The sequence below is a fragment of the Schistocerca nitens genome, chromosome 8 (assembly GCF_023898315.1).
Source record: "Schistocerca nitens isolate TAMUIC-IGC-003100 chromosome 8, iqSchNite1.1, whole genome shotgun sequence".
Classification (NCBI taxonomy): domain Eukaryota; kingdom Metazoa; phylum Arthropoda; class Insecta; order Orthoptera; family Acrididae; genus Schistocerca; species Schistocerca nitens.
In genome coordinates, this window is record NC_064621.1 from 108,799,301 (window position 1) to 108,819,068 (window position 19,768).

General features: G+C 38.9%; 1 protein-coding gene across 5 annotated transcripts in view; it reads right to left on the reverse strand.

Annotated features, from left to right (window-relative positions):
* Positions 1 to 19,768, reverse strand: part of LOC126198697 (phosphatidylinositol phosphatase PTPRQ-like) — a 485,978-nt gene that overhangs the window by 25,689 nt on the left and 440,521 nt on the right. For all 5 annotated transcript variants that reach the window (XM_049935195.1, XM_049935196.1, XM_049935193.1 and 2 more), the window contains one exon: positions 9,674 to 9,809. In XM_049935195.1, the coding sequence (XP_049791152.1) occupies positions 9,674 to 9,809 (136 nt within the window). The remainder of the gene's footprint in view (positions 1 to 9,673; positions 9,810 to 19,768) is intronic.

Here is a 19,768-nt window from a genome sequence, read left to right on the forward strand (position 1 = left end):
TTCTCTTAATGCAAGGTAAACTATAGTAGTAACAACTGACACTATGGTACAAGAAGCTAAAATCAGTAAAGATGCAAGGCCCTAGTTGCTCATAGTCAACAAAGATATTTAATTTGTGTATTGAAGAGAACATGAGAGGGTAAAGGACTATCTCAGTGTGAGAGTTGTTTGTCACAGGCAGACAAGGTCTGTTGGTGATATAGTAGTGATCACCAATAGTGAACACGAACTACATTGGGTGCTTACTGAAATGGACTGATTGCAACCTGATGGCTAAAATATGCACATACATGAAAAGAAAATTTGCAGTAATGGTGTGCCCAGCAGGAGGACACATTAATGGGGTAAACATTTCTACTGAGACAAGAGACTCTTTAAGATTCACAGAAGGTTATGTATGTAATAGAGCTCTGCATGGTTCCAAATTGTAGCAAACAGAAAGACAGAAGTGAAACAATTAGAAGCCTTTAAAATGTTTTGTTACTAGAGACTGTTGAAAATATCTTTCAAGGCATTAAGGTCTGACAGAATGATAGAGTAAGAAATGTTGGCATCCTATAGTGAATCAAAGAGAAAACAATAAACAAGTGAGGTAGTGTATTTTAGCAAATAATTAGGGTTGATGAATGGAATGGTCACAATTGTAGGCAAATGGAATATCAGTTTAATTCTAATAAAAATATGCACTGTAAGCTCCATCCAAACAGAAGGCCCAACAGTACCTACTTACTGCTGTATCATCCTCAGATAATAGGCATCACTGGATGCAGATATAGAGTGGCATATGATCAGTGCACTGCTCTCCTGGCCATTGTAAGCTTTCATGACTGGAGCCTCTACTTCTAAATTAAGTAGATTCTCGATTGGGCTTACAAGCACTGAGTGCATCCCTCTTCCCAGTATCACTCGGTACACCTGGACGGTCACCAATCCGGGACCAGTGGAGCTCAACAGTGCTAACTTCAGGGATCTGATGGGAACTGGTGTTACCAATGTGGCAAGGCCATTGGCCAATGAAAATGTAAAGGGTGATTGTAATTAAAGTTCCAGTTTCAAAATTCTATAAAAAAAGAACCACTGCTCAGAATGATGTCAAATTTGAGTAGAATATTATCGGATGTTATGGAAACAAAAAGAATTTAACTAAAATTTTACCACTAGATGGAGCTTTAAGTGCCAGAATATGCAAAGTAAAAGATGCAGGGTACATGGCTATTCCTCATTTGGTAACTGTGTGCTACTAGCTCTGCAGAGGTTCTGGACACTCAAGGGTATGAAAAAAGACATTGGTCCAATGTCTGCCAAGAGTCTGGAGAAAATAATTACAAAATTCAAAACAACAGGTTCTTTTGGAATGCATTGTGCTAGCAGGAGGAAAACAATTGATCTGACATCAATAAAAGATGTGGCCACAGTGTTGCAGGAGAGTTCAAGCAGCAGTGTGCAGATGGGCGGTGCATGACGAATTGCCTGAACTTTGGATATGCCTGTAAGCATGGTGCATAAAATTCTACAAAACATCCTGCACTTGTATCCATACAAAATTACCCTACATTCAGGAGTTGTTTCATGCTGATCTGCCAGTAAGACAAACCTTTGATCTATAGTTTTCTGCTCATATCGAAGTGGACAATAAATGGACACAGAACATTCTGTGTACAGACAAAGCCCAATTCCATTTCCAAGGACATGTCAATACACAGAATTGCAGATTATGGTCAATGGAATATCTACTCACACATCAACTGATACCACTTCATTCTGCTAAGGTATCTGTACAGTGCAGGTTGACAGCACTGTTTACTGTAGGGCTGTATTTTTTCTAGGAGATGGGCCCTGGGGGTTTTGTTACCTGTACCACCACTGGTAAATGTTGTGAGTGTCTTTTGTGCACCAATGTCTTTCAGCCCTTCAACAGACTGACAGCATTGTTTATTGTAGGGCCATATTTTTTCTAGGAGATGGGCCCTGGGGGTTTTGTTACCTGTACCACCACTGGTAAATGTTATCAGAGATGTTGTGCACCAATGTCTATCAGCCATTCAACAACATGGATGTGTGGGTAGATTTCAATGTTCCTTCACACACTGCAAAATCCATGAAGCAGCTGCTGCACAGGCATTTTAGAAATGCTGGAATTATCAACCATAATTTCCCTACAGCTTCGTTGTCCATATCAAGTGATCTCTGCATTTGCAATGCTAACACTAGCAAATTCTACTGACCTGATTACACAAAAAATTGCTTACCATAATTATTTTGAATCTGTTATTAGATATGGTATAATTTTCTGTGGAAGTTCAAGTAGTCTATCTCGAATACTGAAACTGCGAAATAAAATTGTCAGATACATGTGCACTGAACAGCAGAGTCTTGTTGCCCATTATTTCAGAAACTCCAAATCCTAGCTGTTCCTTTCATATATATTTATGAAATTGTAATCTTCCTACACAGAAGGCAAAAATTATTTGAGGAGAATCATTTTAACCACACATATAACACAAGAAATAAAAATAATTTTATGCTACCCACACTCCAGTTGAAGTTGTATGTACAGACTCTGCAGTGTATAGGGATGACAATATATAACGAGTTAATGGCAAAAACATATTTAATATGAAGCAAGAAATTTTAAAAACAAGACGACAGCATATTCTGTGGTAGAAACACTACAAATCAATAGAAGATTCATAGAGGATGAAATGATAATTTGAGCAAGGGTAATTAAGTGCTAGATTTCATTGTCTGTAAATATAACAAAATTGTATGTTATTATGATGCTATTTGTTAACATCAGCTGTTTTATGTTTATGGTGAAATTTTACCACAGTTTTGATGTGTCTCCTGTACCTGAATCAAATGATCTAGATTATGTACTTTATCAGACTAATAAACCATAATTCAATAATTCAGTGGTGACTTCTGGCTGTGGGCTTACCTAAAAAATGCTGTGTTCTCCAATTACAGATGTAACTGAATTAAAAACATGCATTGTGCAACACATTCTGAATGTTATCCCTGAAACACTCTGACGTATTGTGAAACATGTTGTTTTTTGATGTCAGCTTGTGGCAGGAAATGGTTGACATCATACTGAACATGTCTTGCACAAGTCTCACAACAATTAAAATTCAATCTCATTGTTGCTTTTTATGCATGTTTTGGCCTCATGACCATTAAAAACTGATTTTTCCCATCCAATGTGGAGTGACCTTGCCATGGTAGATGGGCCTACCTAATGAACAGTGTCACAATTGTTGAATTTCAAACATATGTGGTCATGCTCATTACACAGTATGGTTGGTGTAATGTGCAAGTCACACCGTAGCTCTCATCATATTGTGATTCATCTGTCATTTGTAGACAATCCCATTTACATTATGAGTTATAATGCTTAAAGCACCATCAATTCCCCCCTCCCCCCACATCTTAGATTGTATTTCATTCAAATTGGACATCTTTCTCAGTGCAGTTCTTTTTCTTTTCTTTTTCTTTAAAAACAAAAAAAGCTGGAATTTTAATTATGATCTCCCTGTACATATTGTAAAAATAATAAAAATACACTATGTTTTACTAAACTAATTACGAAAAATATATCTGTTTTCTGCTGAGCATCATGTCATGATGATGATTAAGTACAGGTTTTATTTTTTTGTAAACTGTAATGATACCTAAGGTTGTTTGCTTTTCCAAAATGTTGTATGTGTTAAATTCACTGACTGCAAATATCTTGGCATCAGCCGTGTTATACACAGATATACTACCTATTACAATATTGTAATATTCCATCCTGGACCATTGTTTTATACTACTTACTACTGAAATATAAAAATTTGTACTGGACCAGGACTTAAAACCAGATCCAGGACTTAAAACCAGATTTCCTGCTACTCATCGACAGTTACCTCAACCACTTAGAGTATCTATGAATACCTCCTGGACCAACCCAAACTTCAATATGTCACACAGTCTACATCCTATACACAGTGCCCTACATTCATTACTTAATGCTCACAGCTTCACTCTGTATTCCTGCTCAGTGAGAATGAGACTATGATATTATTGTCTTGTGCCTGTCTTGGTGTGTAATATTTGCCTTTGTGTCTGGATGAACAGACATTAATTGTGATTGACAGCCATCTGAAATTAATTCAAAATTAATTTGCTAACTGCTATTACCTTGGCATCAGCTGTGTTAGGCATAGATACACTACCGATTAGTGACATATGAAAATATGTGTGAGACCAGGACTCAAATCCATATTTCCCACTTGTTGTGAGCGGTCTATTCAACCACTTAGGACCATCTGAAACTTCCATATGTCACACAGTCTGTACCATAGTCCCTTACATTCATGGTAAAAGGGTGTAGACTGTGTGATATATGAGAGCTTGGGTCAGTCAGGGAGGCAAGCATGGACAGCCTAAGTGGTTAAGATGACTGCTCATGTTAAGTGGGAAATCCGAGTTTGAGCCCCAGTCTGGGACAACTTTTTATATGTTACTAAAAGACAGCATACCTATGCCTAACACAGCTGATAACAGTTATTTGCAATTAAACTGCCAGAGACTGTGGTCATGTGTGTGTGAGTTGCATTTGCGTGAGTGCGTGTGTGTATGTTGTGTAATTTTGATAAAGGCCTTGTTGGCCAAAACCTAACTTTCTGACAGTCTTTTTGTTATGTCTTTCTATATTCAGCATTTCTGCTGTATCATGAGTAGCAACTATCCTTTTCATTATATTGTTGTTGGAGTAATTGTTTTCAGTAATGTTTTGAAGTTGTTAAGTTATTTGATGTTGCATATCTATTATAATATGATTTTTTATTAATTTGACAGTTGTAGGAATTCAAGATTGACAGCTAGTTGGTTACTTAAAGATAGAATAAAAAGCATATTATAATATACATGCAACATTAAATCATCAAACAACTTTAAAATGTTACTGAAAAAATACTACAGTCAACAACTATGGACAGCAGTAATAGTTTACCCAAAGTTGATATATGTCCACCTACAGTGTCAGGGCAGGTAATGATGGAGGCAACAAAGCCATAATAAGCTTACATACAAAAATAAAATATCCAGCAACATATTATCTACTAATTCTCTGCATAAAGGCAATTTTATTAGCATATTTGAATAACACCTCCTGCCTCTCACTGCAAATTTGATACCCATGGATGCATGCTAAGTCTTTAGGAGTGCACCTTTTTTTAATTTTTTTAAGTGAAAGGGATGGCAATTGTTAAAAACTATTGGTGATTAGTATGTCTTATATGGAAACAGCTCTTTTTGGAGCCACCAGAAAGCTCAAAGTCAGTACAAATGCATATTGTTGAGATCTGAAGTAGCAGATGAATTTTGGATTAGGTTTCGACATTCCAGAAAAAAATTGCCAAGGTGTTCCTGCCATTGTGCAATAGCTGGCACTGTTCCAACTAGTAACCTAAGTTGGTAATACTTCTGCCGGCTGGTGTGAACCAAACCATTGGCACTCAGGCTGTTTATCTGTAGGGCAGTAAGGAGGACGTGGAGAGAGTACGGAATGAGGATGAGTGGGCCATCATTGGACAGTGGACTTTTGTGCCTTTTGCCTCTTGAACATGCTGGTGGCAGCTGGTCTGGTGGGTTGTTAGAAGTTTGGGCAGTGGCGAACTGTATATCTAGTATCAGCGCCTGTGGTATAGAAGAGTGTGCATATCTGATATACATAGCCAGCCTGGGCTGCTGAAGGTCTTCTTGTTAACAGGTACTGGTGTATTTGCTGGGTTCTGTTGCAGAAGTCAGCTAGCTGTATGAGTCCACTGGCAAACTGTGTTCTTGCGTTTGAAGCATATGGAGTGTTTCTACATGCTGTTTTCTGAATTCAAGTTGGGGTCATGTTATTGACACTCAGTTACTTGCTTGTGTATCACTGGGCCACATCTGTAGTGAACAGGGAAGTAATGAACAGCCTTGACAGTAAGAAAAAATGATTGTCAGTTATTAATTATAGCTCATTTTGCAGGTTTGATTCCATTGTACACATATTATATGAATAAATTGATGTGCTAAATGCCTGCCACATGTGGTAAAGAGGGATCTGCCAGCACAGTGCACAGTGAACAAGTGAAGCTAATGTTGTTTATATTCTTACATTAACCTAATTGTACTGTACCTCTTAGAACAGCATTTTGCACATGTTAGTTGGACACTTTGGTAAGGTACTTTTTGTGAGTAACTTAATAGCCACGAAGCAGTATCATTCCCTACATTTTTTCCTTTTATCATAATAATATATGGAGCTTTTTCTCATTGATCATAATTGTACTTTGAATATACACTGATTTTTTAAGTTAACGTTTTCCAGTTAAGTGTTATTTGCCAGTCTATTTTAAATAACTAAAGTTTACTGTTTCCTCACTTGAGTGCTGGCAAACCTGTTGGAACAACTAAAGGATATACTGGTTGATACATTTCAGTTAAGTTTTACTTGTTACTCTATTTCAAAGAACTAAAGCATAACTGTCCCTCAAGTAAGTGTTGCCGGAATGACTGTAGGATATTTTGGCTGTTGTTTTTAATCAAGTGTTATGTGCCAGTCTATTTTAAATAACTAAAAACATAACTGTTTTCTAATTAAGTGCTGCTGCAAACCTGTTTGAGTAATGGAAAGGTATATTGTACAATGATGTTTTAATGGAATGTTACTTCCTAAGCTGTTGAATAATTAAAGATTAATGTTTTCTTAACCAAGTGTTAGTTATCAACAAATGGAAATAACTGCATGATTAATGTTTCTTAAATAATCACTGCTGTGATTGGAACACTGACTGTTTATTAAGTTAATGTTTCCTTATAGTGGACTGTCAGTGCATGTCAAATTGAATTTTATTTTGTTGGATTATGGCCATGTTAAATTTTATTAAAATTTTCAATTTATGTGATTTTGCAAAATGTGAAACACCAACTCAGTCAGTCACTCCACCCTTTTATCCTAATGGCCCATTAACTTTCTACACCATTTATAAATATTGTGGAGATATCTTCAATGAATCTGAATGTTATATGAGCTGGGTGGATAGGAATAGTTTTGATTGAAGTAGAAGGGTGTCTTTTATCTCCCACGACAGTTTTGCATATTTGGCATTCAAAGTAAAAACAATTGTTTGTTCAAATGTATTTGGTAAGAAATTCATGACTGTAGTACCAAGAGAATGCTGTCAACAGTAGCATTAGCTTTGGGGATGATTGTTTTATAAACTTGTAACATGGTGTACTTAACATACTGAACTATCCTAGTGGATGTTATACTAACTTCTCTTGAAATTTAATTTTTTTCATCCATTGTAGTTTTACATTTTGTCCACTCTACTACTTAATATGCACTTGTGAGTCTGGTGACATATGTGCTTAAACTCAATTTGTTATGTTTACACAGTATGACATTTGTTTCTTATTCTCTTTATGTTACAATTAGTGAAGCACATTCCTTAAGTTTAACGCTTTGGTTACCTGTGATTTCTGTCTGAAGGCACAATTTTATTAATTTTTGTAAGCACCAGTGCCTTTATCATGAAACCACTAACTCTATTGTAAGACAGAGACATACACCCATCAGCCAGAACATTGTGACCACCTATCTAATAGCCACCTTTGGTGCAGATGAAAACAGTAATGCATCATGGCACGGAAGCAATGAGGTCTTAGGAGGCCACCATATCTGCACATACAAATCATCTAATTCCTGTAAAATCCAAGGAGGGTGACAATAAGCTCCGAAACCACATTCAATCACATGCCAGATGTGTTCAATCAGATTAAGATCTGGCAAATTGAGTTGCCAGCACATCAATCGGAACTCACCACAGTGCTCTTCAAACCAGTCCATCATGCTCCTGGGTTCACAACATGGAAATTACCTTCCTGAAAAATGTCACTGCCATAAGGAAAAATGAACATCATGAAGAGATGTATGTGGTCTGCAACCAGTGTACGATACTCTTTGGCCATCACAGTGCCTTGCAAAAGCTCCACTGGACCCATGGATGCCCACACAAATTTTCCCCAGAGCATAATGGACATGCCACCAGCTTGTCTCTATCCCACAGTAGAAGTGTCAAGGACATGTCCCCCTGGTAGACAACAATTCGTGCCCTCCCATTTGCTTGATGAATGAGGTATTGGAATTCATCAGACTATGAAATGCTCTGCCACTGTGCCAATATCCAACCCAATGATCATGTGCCCATTTCAGTCATAACATGGGCACTCACATGGGGCGTTGGCTGCAGAGGCCCACTGTTAGGAGAGTTCTGTGTACTGTGTGTTCAGACACATTTGTACTCAGCTCAGCATTAAAGTCTGATGTTAGTTCTGCCACAGTTCACTGCCTGTCCTGTTTTACCAGTCTGCCCTGCCTACGACATCTGACAGCTGTAATGACGGGTGGTCACCCAACCCCCTGTTGTCTGGATGTGGTTTCACCTTGATTTCACCACATGCTGCAGACACTTAGAATAGTTAGAACTGTGGCCCTGAAACACCCAACAAGTCGTGCTTGTGTCTGACTAGCAGTCATTCCTCATCAAGTTACACACTGCTATCGCCTGGACAGTTTTATATAGATAGTAGGTCAGTGGTCATAATGTTCTGGCTGATCAGTGTATAGTGGTACACTGAGGTACTTCTACAAATGTAGTGAACTATAGCAGTCACTTAGAGCATTCAACGCAACTGGTGGCATGGGATGGAGATTGTTCAAATGGCTTTGAGCACTATGGGACTTAACATCTGAGGCCATCAGTCTCCTAGAACTCAGAACTACTTAAACCTAACTAACCTAAGGACATCACACACATCCATGCCCAAGGCAGGATTCGAACCTGCGACCGTAGCGGTCGCACGGTCCCAGGCTGCAGCACCTAGAACCGCTTGGCCACACTGTCGGCGATGGAGATTGTGCTATGTGATTGTAGGAGATTATGGTATGCGGCCTTTTTTTAAATTTTTGTGGCCACAGAGGTCAGTGACAGGGAAAGTAAGTATATGTAATGTTATTTTGATGTAGATTTGGGTCTGAATTACTACTTTTATCTTTTGTACGTGATTTCTAAATTTAAGCACTGAGGCAGTATGTAGTTTTGATACAAAATTTATTAAATTTTAGCCCATTCTTGCTTGTTATTTAGAACTGTAAATATGAGTTCATGGAAGTTTTGAGATGTGAGATAGTGTCCAGGAAAAAAGCGAATTTTCTTTCAAATATAACACAGGAAGTGAGTGGTTCCAAAGTGAAACACATCCTTAGAATAACTGATCGTTTACTTTTTGTCAATTTTTTCTTATATTTGTTGCTTACTATGATAATGAAAGATATTTTTGTGACAATTTTAAAGTTATATTCCAAAGTGAAACCACCTCCTTAACATTATTGGTATTTACTTTTCCAATTTCATCTTGTACTCATGGCTTAATATGTTAATAAAGTTTAATTTTGTGAAAAATTTTGAAAGTATAATTTTTTCATATTGTTAGAACTCAAAGGGTTAATATGTAACACCAAAATCTCCACTGTCATTCTGATTAAGCTCACTACATTAATATGGTTATTCTAACTACTCCCATTTACATATTTGAATTTGTTTCATATTGTTTCAATATTTACAAAATATTATTGAAATTATTTTACCTCTGACTGCACCATATTTGTTCGTTGCTTTCGGAGATTGTAAACAACACCAAATATATCAATAGTTTTATTTTCTCGTATATGTTGTAGTAGAATATCGAGTGCAATTAATGTTCCTGTTCGGCCAACTCCAGCACTGAAAAAAAAAAGTTTATGAAAAAAAGGTTACTTGACAGTACAGTAGTTTTTTTAATTGATATTTCATGTGAGATACACTATTCAGTTCATTATTGCACATGTAGGTTAAAAAATACAAGCGAACAAGTTTTCTGACAAAGAACACAAATTAATATATTATAAAATTATTACTTATCCTGCTATATGAGGAATGCCTTATAAGTTTCTAAAAACATCTACTAGATGGTAGGCACTACTGAGCAGAAGTTTTACTATTGTTTTAAAATCTATCATCTGTTGTCTTCAAAACAATGACAGCTGAGCAATTAGCCAAGTAGTTTATTTACAGTGAATGCTGAAGACATAAGGTTGAGAAAAAAATATAAATTCCATGGGAAAGATTTTGTTGGACTTCCTTTTTTCTTTTATTATGATTTTTATAAAGGTCCAACTCAACAACAAAGTCTTGGATCACTTCATTCAGAAAAAAATTATTTTTTATTGGTTTGCAGAATTTCATCAAATTGTAACAAAATATGAGAAGGTCAGCTAAAAATGGTTTTGTTTCAAAAAACATTTAAGCTGTGCACACACAAAAGGATTAAGCAGAAGGCATGTGACTTACTGTATCACAGAAACAAAAACATTTAACCATGAAAAAGTTCTGTTTCCCACAATGTGACTGAAGCTCAAAATGAGACTACTCTCAGTTGGTGTAAGGAATTGCTTAAAACATCTGACCAAGGAAATATAAAATCTGTATACAACATAGTAACAGGAGACAAAAATTGAATATACCCACCCGACAAAAAAGTGAAGTACCCAGGGGACATGTTTGGATGTCAATGTAACTTTGCACGTGTGCACATCAACAAGTATGTAAATGATTAGAGTTCCAATATTCTGTGACAGGTAGAATGGATGCCAGAGTGCATGTTAATATTGTTCATGTTTAATACCATTATCAAGCCTGACAGAGTATGTAATAGATGTGTATAGCGTCATACGTTGACTGATCATTGTGAAGGACTCATAGATACCACTTATTTCCATGAGAAAATGTTATCAGGACATGACAAAATTTGAACGGGGCCTTATTGTGCATATCCATTTGTCCATCTGGCCAAATTGTGCATTGTCCAGATTTGTGGGTCACCAAGATGTGACAGTGGCCTGATGTTGGATTCATGGGAACATCAAGGGTCCAATCAACCTTGTCTGAACACCACAAGGAAGGACTGCCTTATTGTGCACTAAGCACATTGCAGCCCCTTGGCATGTTCACCTGCCATCCGAGAACAAGTAACAGGCTCCCTGTAACATTATGAGACTACAATGTTGTGGAGAGGCATAGGAGTGTCACTCTTGATATCATGGTATTGGGAGCCACCAGGTATCACATTAGGTCACAGTTGGTAGTCACTGAGGGAACTCTGATGGTTCAACACTATGTCACAGACACCCTTGATCCTCATGCAATGGTACTGTGATGCATTTTCTTTTCTTTTCTTTTTTTTCAAATACTCACAGTACTCACCAACACACATGGCATGTGTCTCTATAAGCCGTTTGCATGATATCAAGGTACCACCATGGCTAGTAAGATCACCAGATGTATCCCCAATAGAATATATAAGGGTGAGCTCAGACATCTACTCCATCTTAGCACAAGTATCCAGATATCCAAAACCAGTTATAACAGTTGTGGGCCAGATCGCCTCAGAAGGGGATAACATGGCTTTACGTACTGCCAAGTTATTTGTAAATTTGACTTAATTTTGTAATCAATGAAATAACATAACATACCCTCACCACATGTGAAGTTTCATTTCCTTTCCTCCTCCACTTCCGGGTGTTTCACTGTTTTTGTGAGGCAGTGTGTTTGCAAAAGCCAGAAATCAAGCAGCAGTCAACTGTATGGGTTTTACTAAATGAGTGGAAACACAAAGGAGGTCCCTTGGTGAAGAAAAATGATTGCTTGTTAAATTTTACATGTGAGTATTTTGAGAAATAATAAAATGAGTCATGCAAAAAAATTTAAAAGGCAGCCCTTATGGTCTTAAATATTCACCAATAATAACTTTGTGAAACTACAGGTACAACGAGGAGAAGATAAACAATTTTCTAATAACTGGAATTTTCCTTACTTAAAAATAAAAAGAGAGGCCTATAGTAGCAATATTTAAAGATCAGACATTCTGAACCTAAGTAAGGATGCAAATTCAGTGCAGAAATTATGTTTGTGTTCTTTATTACAGTAGTGTATATTGCATTTTTATTTGCAACTATCTTTTTATCATTGGGATTACATGGCATTGACGTGTAAATACAGCAGATCTCCAGGATTATTGAGGTGGCATCTGCAATATGTTCAGTTTGTTAAAAACATACTATTCCTTTGAACAATATTAAAAAAGGATGAATTACTACTCACTGATGCACTGAGTTGCAGTCAGGCACAAAAAAGACTGTTACACATTAAGCTTTTAGCCACAGCCTTCTTCAGAAAAGAAAATACAAACATATTCACACAAGCAAGCACACCTCACATGCACATGGCTGCTATCTATGGCCACTCCAGCCAGAATGTAGCTACTGTATGGAACAAATACAACCTGTAGTGGGCTGGACATGGGGAGGGATAGCAGTGTATGGATGGGGGAGAGGAGTCTGTGCTGATTGGCGGGGTGTGTAAGGAATAGATGGTAGCAGGACAAGGCTGTCAGGTGCAGCATTGTGAGGCTGGTGGGAGGGGGGAGGGGGGGGGCAAAGGGGAACAGGGAACAGAGAAGGAAAGCAGCAAAGAAGGATAAAAGATGGGTGGGTGCACTAGCAGTAATCAAGTTATGTTCAGCTGCATGGCATGCAACAGGTTGCCCACTTTGCCATTTGCCATATTTTGGTGGTGACCATTCATCCTGGCAGGCAACTGGTCAGTAGTCATACCAATATAAAAAGCTGTCCAATGGTTGCAGCAGAGCCTGGATATGACACGACTGCTTTCACAGGTGGCCCGTCCTCTAATGGGGTAGGCTAAGCCTGAGGCATGAATGGAATAGGAAGTGCTTGGTGGGTGGATTGGGCAGGTCTCACACCTAGGTTTTCCACAGGGATATGACCCCTGTGTCAAGTGTTTGGAATTGGGAATGGCTTAGGGATTGACTAGGATGTTGTGGAGGTTGAGTGGGTGACAGAACACCACTTAGGTGAGGAGGGTAGAATGTCCCTCAGTTCAGGGTATAATGATAGATGATCAAAGCCCTGACAAAGTATATGGTTCAGTTGTTCCAATCCAGGGTGATACTGAGTGACAGAAGTGGTGCTTCTTTTTTGGTGGTAGTGGGAGGATTGGAGGTGTGTGGGGATATACCATGGGAAACATGTCTCTGGACTAGGTCTGGGGGATAGTGCCTGTCTGTGAAGGCCTATGTGAGAAATTCAGCATATTTGGCAAATGAATTCTTATCACTCCACATATGCTGACCACAGACGGCCAGGCTGTACAGGAGGGATTTTTTGTATGGAAGGGATGGCAGCTGTCAAAATGCAGGTAATGTTGATGGTTGATGAGTTTAATGTGGACATAGGTATGGATGGAGCCATCAGAGAGAAGGAGGTCAGTGTCCAGGAAGGTGGCACACTGGGTTGAGGAGGACCAGGTGAAGTGGATGACTGAGAAGGTAATGAGGTTGTGAAGGACTGAGGATAAGGTGTCTTGGTCCTGAGTTCAGATCATTAAGATATAATCAACAAACATGAACAACACCAGAGGTTTTGGGTTTTGGGAGGCTAGGAAGATTTCCTGTAGATAGCCTATAAACAGGTTTGTATAGGAGGGTGCCATGCAATAAGTTAAGAAAGGCATGGTTGTGCCACTGATTTATTTGTACACCTTCCATTCAAAGTCGGATTTATTTGTACACCTTCCATTCAAAGTCTTGTGTGATTGTGTGTATGTTTTCTTTTCTGAAGAAGACACTAGCCAAAAGCTCATTGTGTAATAGTCTTTTCACTGTGCCTGTCTGCAACTCAGCATATCATCTTTATGGTGAGTAGCACTCTATCCTTTTCATAATATTGTTGATATTCAAACCTGGGCTTCTCCTCCTTTGGTATAATGTTGTGAGTGGAAGCATGCAGTTAAGTGTCAGAGAATCAAAAGCTAGAAACAGTCATTGCATCTACATGATATTCTCACATCATAGTGATGACATTGTAAAGTTGCTGTAAGAAAGTGTCAAATATAAATATTACTGCTAATACTACTACTAATGTTAATAATTAGAATTACATGAGAAAAGACAACCACTCACTGTATAGAGAGAGCGTTGAGCAAGTTCTGTCTCTCTCATATCTTAGTGGAAAATTAAGTCAGTTGTTTTTGTAATGTCTTACTAATTCACTGAATGGCAATAAATGTTCTACTACAAACTTTGGCATACAGAACATATTGTATGTATGTGCATACATACAGGGAATAAATTAATCTTAATATCAGGGGAACAAGGATGTAGATTGTGTGTTCAAAACATTAACTGAAAATAAATGTGAACAATTTTTCTGAACAACTCTATCTCTCTCACCATCCACCATCGTCCTACAGCAGTCCTTTCCTTGCTAAGGCCAATTGTGAGGTTTGATTTAAGAACAAGTTTCTTGCCAGCATGTGATTGTAATTATTCTGAGGCAATATGCAAGATATTATATATGCATAGAAAACAACATATTATATTGTAATTATTAGGTCATTATAGAACAGTGAAATATGAAGTATCTAACTATGTTCAATACAAGTAAAATTCTGATAATTGTTCATGTTCTTACAATCTATCCTTATCATAATATTGTTCTTGAATTCAAATATTTATGTTGATTAAAATTTATACTTGTTTCTTGTGTTGATGTTGTTGTTGTGGTCTTCAGTCCTGAGACTGGTTTGATGCAGCTCTCCATCCTACTCTATCCTGTGCAAGTTCCTTCATTTCCCAGTACCTACTGCAGCCTACATCCTTCTGAATCTGCTTAGTGTATTTATCTCTTCTTCTTCAGAAACGCTTTCCTTGCCATTGCCAGACTATATTTTATATCCTCTCTACTTCGACCATCACCAGTTATTTTGCTCCCCAAATAGAAAAACTCCTTTACTACTTTAAGGGTCTCATTTCCTAATCTAATTCCCTCAGCATCTTGCTTTTGTTGATGTTCATCTAATACCCTCCTTTCAAGACACTGTCCATTCCGTTCAACTGCTCTTCCAAGTCCTTTGCTGTCTCTGACAGAATTACAATGTCATCGATGAACCTCAAAGTTTTTATTTCTTCACCATGGATTTTAATACCTACTCCGAACTTTTCTTTTGTTTCCTTTATTGCTTGCTCAATATACAGATTGAATAACATCAGGGACAGACTAATATCCTGTCTCACTCCCTTCCCAACCACTGCTTTCCTTTCATACCCCTTGACTCGTATGACTGCCATCTGCTTTCTGTACAAATTGTAAATAGCCTTTCGTTCCCTGTATTTTACCCCTGCCACCTTCAGAATTTGAAAGAGAGTATTCCAGTCAACATTGTCAAAAGCTTTCTCTAAGTCTACAAATGCTAGAAACGTAGGTTTCCCTTTCCTTAATCTTTCTTCTAAGATAAGTCTTAGGATCAGTATTGCCTCACGTGTTCCAACATTTCTATGGAATCCAAACTGATCTTCCCCGAGGTCAGCTTCTACTAGTTTTTCCATTTGTCTGTAAAGAATTCGTATTAGTATTTTGTAGCTGTGACTTATTAAACTGATAGTTCGGTAATTTTCACATCTGCCAACAGCTGCTTTCTCTGGGATTGGAATTATTATATTCTTCTTGAAGTCTGAGGGTATTTCACCTGTCTCATACATCTTGCTCACCAGATGGTGGAGTTTTGTCAGGACTGGCTCTCCCAAGGCTATCAGTAGTTCTAATGGAATGTTGTCTACTACGGGGGCCTTGTTTCAACTCAGGTCTTTCAGTGCTCTGTCAAATTCTTCACGCAGTATCATATCTCCCATTTCATTTTCATCTACATCCTCTTCCATTTTCATAATATTGTCCTCAAGTACATTGCCCTTGTATAGACCATCTATATACTCCTTCCACCTTTCTGCTTTCCCTTCTTTTCTTAGAACTGTGTTTCCATGTGTGCTCTTGATATTCATGCAAGTGGCTCTCCTTTCTCCAAAGGTCTTTTTAATTTTCCTGTAGGCAGTATCTATCTTACCTCTAGTGAGATAAGCCTCTACATCCTTACATTTGTCCTCTAGCCATGCCTGCTTAGCCATTTTGCACTTCCTGTCGATCTCATTTTTGAAATGTTTGTATTCCTTTTTGCCTGCTTCATTTACTGCATTTTAATATTTTCTCCTTTCATCAATTAAATTCAATATTTCTTCTGTTACCCAAGGGTTTCTACTAGCCCTCATCTTTTTACCTATTTGATCCTCTGCTGCCTTCACTATTTCATCCCTCAAAGCTACCCATTCTTCTTCTATTGTATTACTTTCCCCCATTCCTGTCAATTGTTCCCTTATGCTCTCCCTGAAACTCTGTACAACCTCTGGTTCTTTCAATTTATCCAGGTCCCATCTCCTTAAATTCCCACCTTTTTGCAGTTTCTTCAGTTTTAATCTACAGTTCATGACCAATAGATTGTGGTCAGAGTCCACATCTGCCCCTGGAAATGTCTTACAATTTAAAACCTGGTTCCTAAATCTCTGTCTTACCATTTTATAATCTATCTGATACCTTTTAGTATCTCCAGGGTTCTTCCATGTATACAACCTTCTTTCATGATTCTTGAACCAAGTGTTAGCTATGATTAAGTTATGCTCTGCGCAGAATTCTACCAGGCGGCTTCCTCTTTCATTTCTTAGCCCCAATCCATATTGACCTACTATGTTTCCTTCTCTCCATTTTCATATTCTTGAATTCCAGTCACTCATGACTATTAAATTTTCGTCTCCCTTCACTATCTGAATAGTTTCTTTTATCTCATCATACATTTCATCAATTTCTTTGTCATCTGCAGAGCTAGTTGGCATATAAACTTGTACTACTGTAGTAGGTGTGGGCTTCGTGTCTATCTTGGCCACAATAATGCGTTCACTATGCTGTTTGTGGTAGCTTACCCATACTCGTACTTTCTTATTCATTATTAAACCTACTCCTGCATTACCCCTATTTGATTTTGTATTTATAACCCTGTATTCACCTGACCAAAAGTCTTGTTCCTCCTGCCACCGAACTTCACTAATTCCCACTATATCTAACTTTAACCTATCCATTTCCCTTTTTAAATTTTCTAACCTACTTGCCCGAATAAGGGATATGACATTCCATGCTCCGATCTGTAGAACGCGTTTTCTTTCTCCTGATAACGACGTCCTCTTGAGTAGTCCCCGCCCGGAGATCCGAATGGGGGACTATTTTACCTCTGGAATATTTTACCCAAGAGGATGCCATCATCATTTAATCATACAGTAAAGCTGCATGCCCTTGGGAAAAATTACGGCTGTAGTTTCCCCTTGCTTTCAGCCATTCACAGTACCAGAACAGCAAGGCCATTTTGGTTATTGTTACAAGGCCAGATCAGTCAGTCATCCAGACTGTTGCCCCTGCAACTACTGAAAAGGCTGCTGCCCCTCTTCAGGAACCACACGTTTGTCTGTCCTCTCAACAGATACCCCTCCATTGTGGTTGCACCTAAGGTATGGCTATCTGTATCATTGAGGCACGCAAGCCTCCCCACCAACCGCAAGGTCCATGGTTCATGGGGGGGACCTATTTCTTAACAAATATAATCATTTTCATTTCTATATTAGGAGTCAGCCACTGTGGCCAAACAGTTCTAGATGCTTCAGTCCAGAACCACGATGCTCCTACAGGTTTGAATCCTGCCTTGGGTATGGATGTGTGTGATGTCCTTAGGTTGGTTACGTTTAAGTAGTTCTAAGTCTAGGGAATTAATGACCTCAGATGTTAAGTCCCATAGTGCTTAGAGCAATTTGAACCATTCTATATTAGGATCACCATCACCAAAATGACAAAAAGAATGGAAACAGAGGAAGCATCTTTCTTAGGGGTGCCCAGTACCCAGTTGCTGTGCATTTAAGAAACCTGAATGCCTTCCATACAATATGCATCAGCTGGAGCCTCCTACTTACCATCAATTTCACTAAACTCCAGAGAAGGAAAATTGCTCTGTGACATATTCTAGAATACTGCCACCCTCCATTAACTTAACCCTTCTTTCCTTCTTCTACGTTGCTTCTCGGGATTTTAATTATTTTCTTGTTTATTCTTGTCCCTCATAGGTTCACCTCCTATTTTATGAACCTTTTTCTCAGTATCTATTATGCTTCTCTGTCTTTCTCTCTATCTATCTCTTTCTCTGCTGTCCCACTTCTTCCTCTCTTTTATCTTTTCCATTTTCTCTTATTTGCACTATTCCTTCACTTGCTGATTTCTCTACTTCTTCTCTTGGTTCATAGTCACTTCTCACTATAAAGCTCCTGTCTCTAATATCTAAATCAAGGCCATACAGTGCTTAACGTACAATCTTGAACCTTTCTCTCTCTCTCTCTCTCTCTCTCTCTCTCTCTCTCTCTCTCTATCTCTGACACCTTTCTCTCATATTTGTCTCCCTTCCTCCTCACATGAGGTGATTCCCTCTGAGCCAAGGTTTTAAGTGACTGCCTTCCCTCCACCCTCTCCATTAACCAACCACACCCAAGTAATTCTTCTTTCCTGTCTAAAGAAAGAACAAGCTAGGTGTGTTGTTTCCTATTTTTATGTGCTTCAGTAGTACTGAGAATTGTGCCTCTTGAAGCTAAGTACCTGCCAGTCTATCTATGTTTTTGTCAATTCACCAATATTATGAGAAGGAAAGTTGCTTGTCACCATATAGCGGAGATGCTGAGTCACAGATAGGCACAACGAAAAGATTTTCACACTTAAAGCTTTCAGCCAATGGCCTTTGTTAACAATAAACTCACATATGCACGTACATACTCACACAAACGGAACTCACACAAACGGAACTCACACACATGACTGCAGTCTCAGGCAAGTGTTAAAATCTTTTTGTTGTGCCTATCTGCAACTCAGCATCTCCTCTATATGGTGAGCAGCAACTTTCCTTCTCATAATATTGTTCTATTCCATCCTGGATTTTCCATTGTTTGACTTTTGTCAATTCAATAACAGATAATTATTCAGTTGTATGTTCTGTCAAATTCTCTTCTCTTTCTGTAGGAGTGCTGCAAACTGTGGGATAGTGTGTATGGTGTATTAACACGATTCACGTTGTCTGTTGCACTTCACATAATGTAGACCGGGCAGTGTCTACTAGGCATGCCCGATGTAAAACTGACTGGGCACGGCCCGTGCTACTGAGTTGTTGTTGTTCTGCCTGCAGAGGGTGCGGCCGAATTCTCACGTGCCCTCTGGTGGACAGGACTTTACTTGCGGCAACTACTGTCCGTGATGCGTCGTGCCAATGTGCACCTCCCGCGACCTTTCTGGTGGCTACTGCACTCCTCCTCCTTCAGGGGGTGAAGCCACTGTGATCCACTGCGTCAGAAGGTGGAGTGTCATGCAGTAGTGATGACATCCATGTCCATTGGAATGCTGGAGTCGGGGGGATCTGCCAACCCTCAAGCTGGAACCTTCGAATACAGTTGGAAGTGACCCACACGAAGAGGCCCCTGTCATCCCACCACCAGAGTCCGGGACAGAACGGGCGACAAGCTGTTGAACTCCGGATCCCGTTCCACCTCAGGAGGGGCAAGACACAGTGGCGGGGATGATCGGGAAGGCACGACCACAGGTGAACCAGCCATCTGAGAAACCGGGCCTGCGAAGGGGTCCGGCTCTCGCCCGGGAATCTCTAACGATGGCAATGCCGATGCTGGAGCTACTGGAGGCTGCCAAGGCTGAGAACCATCGCAG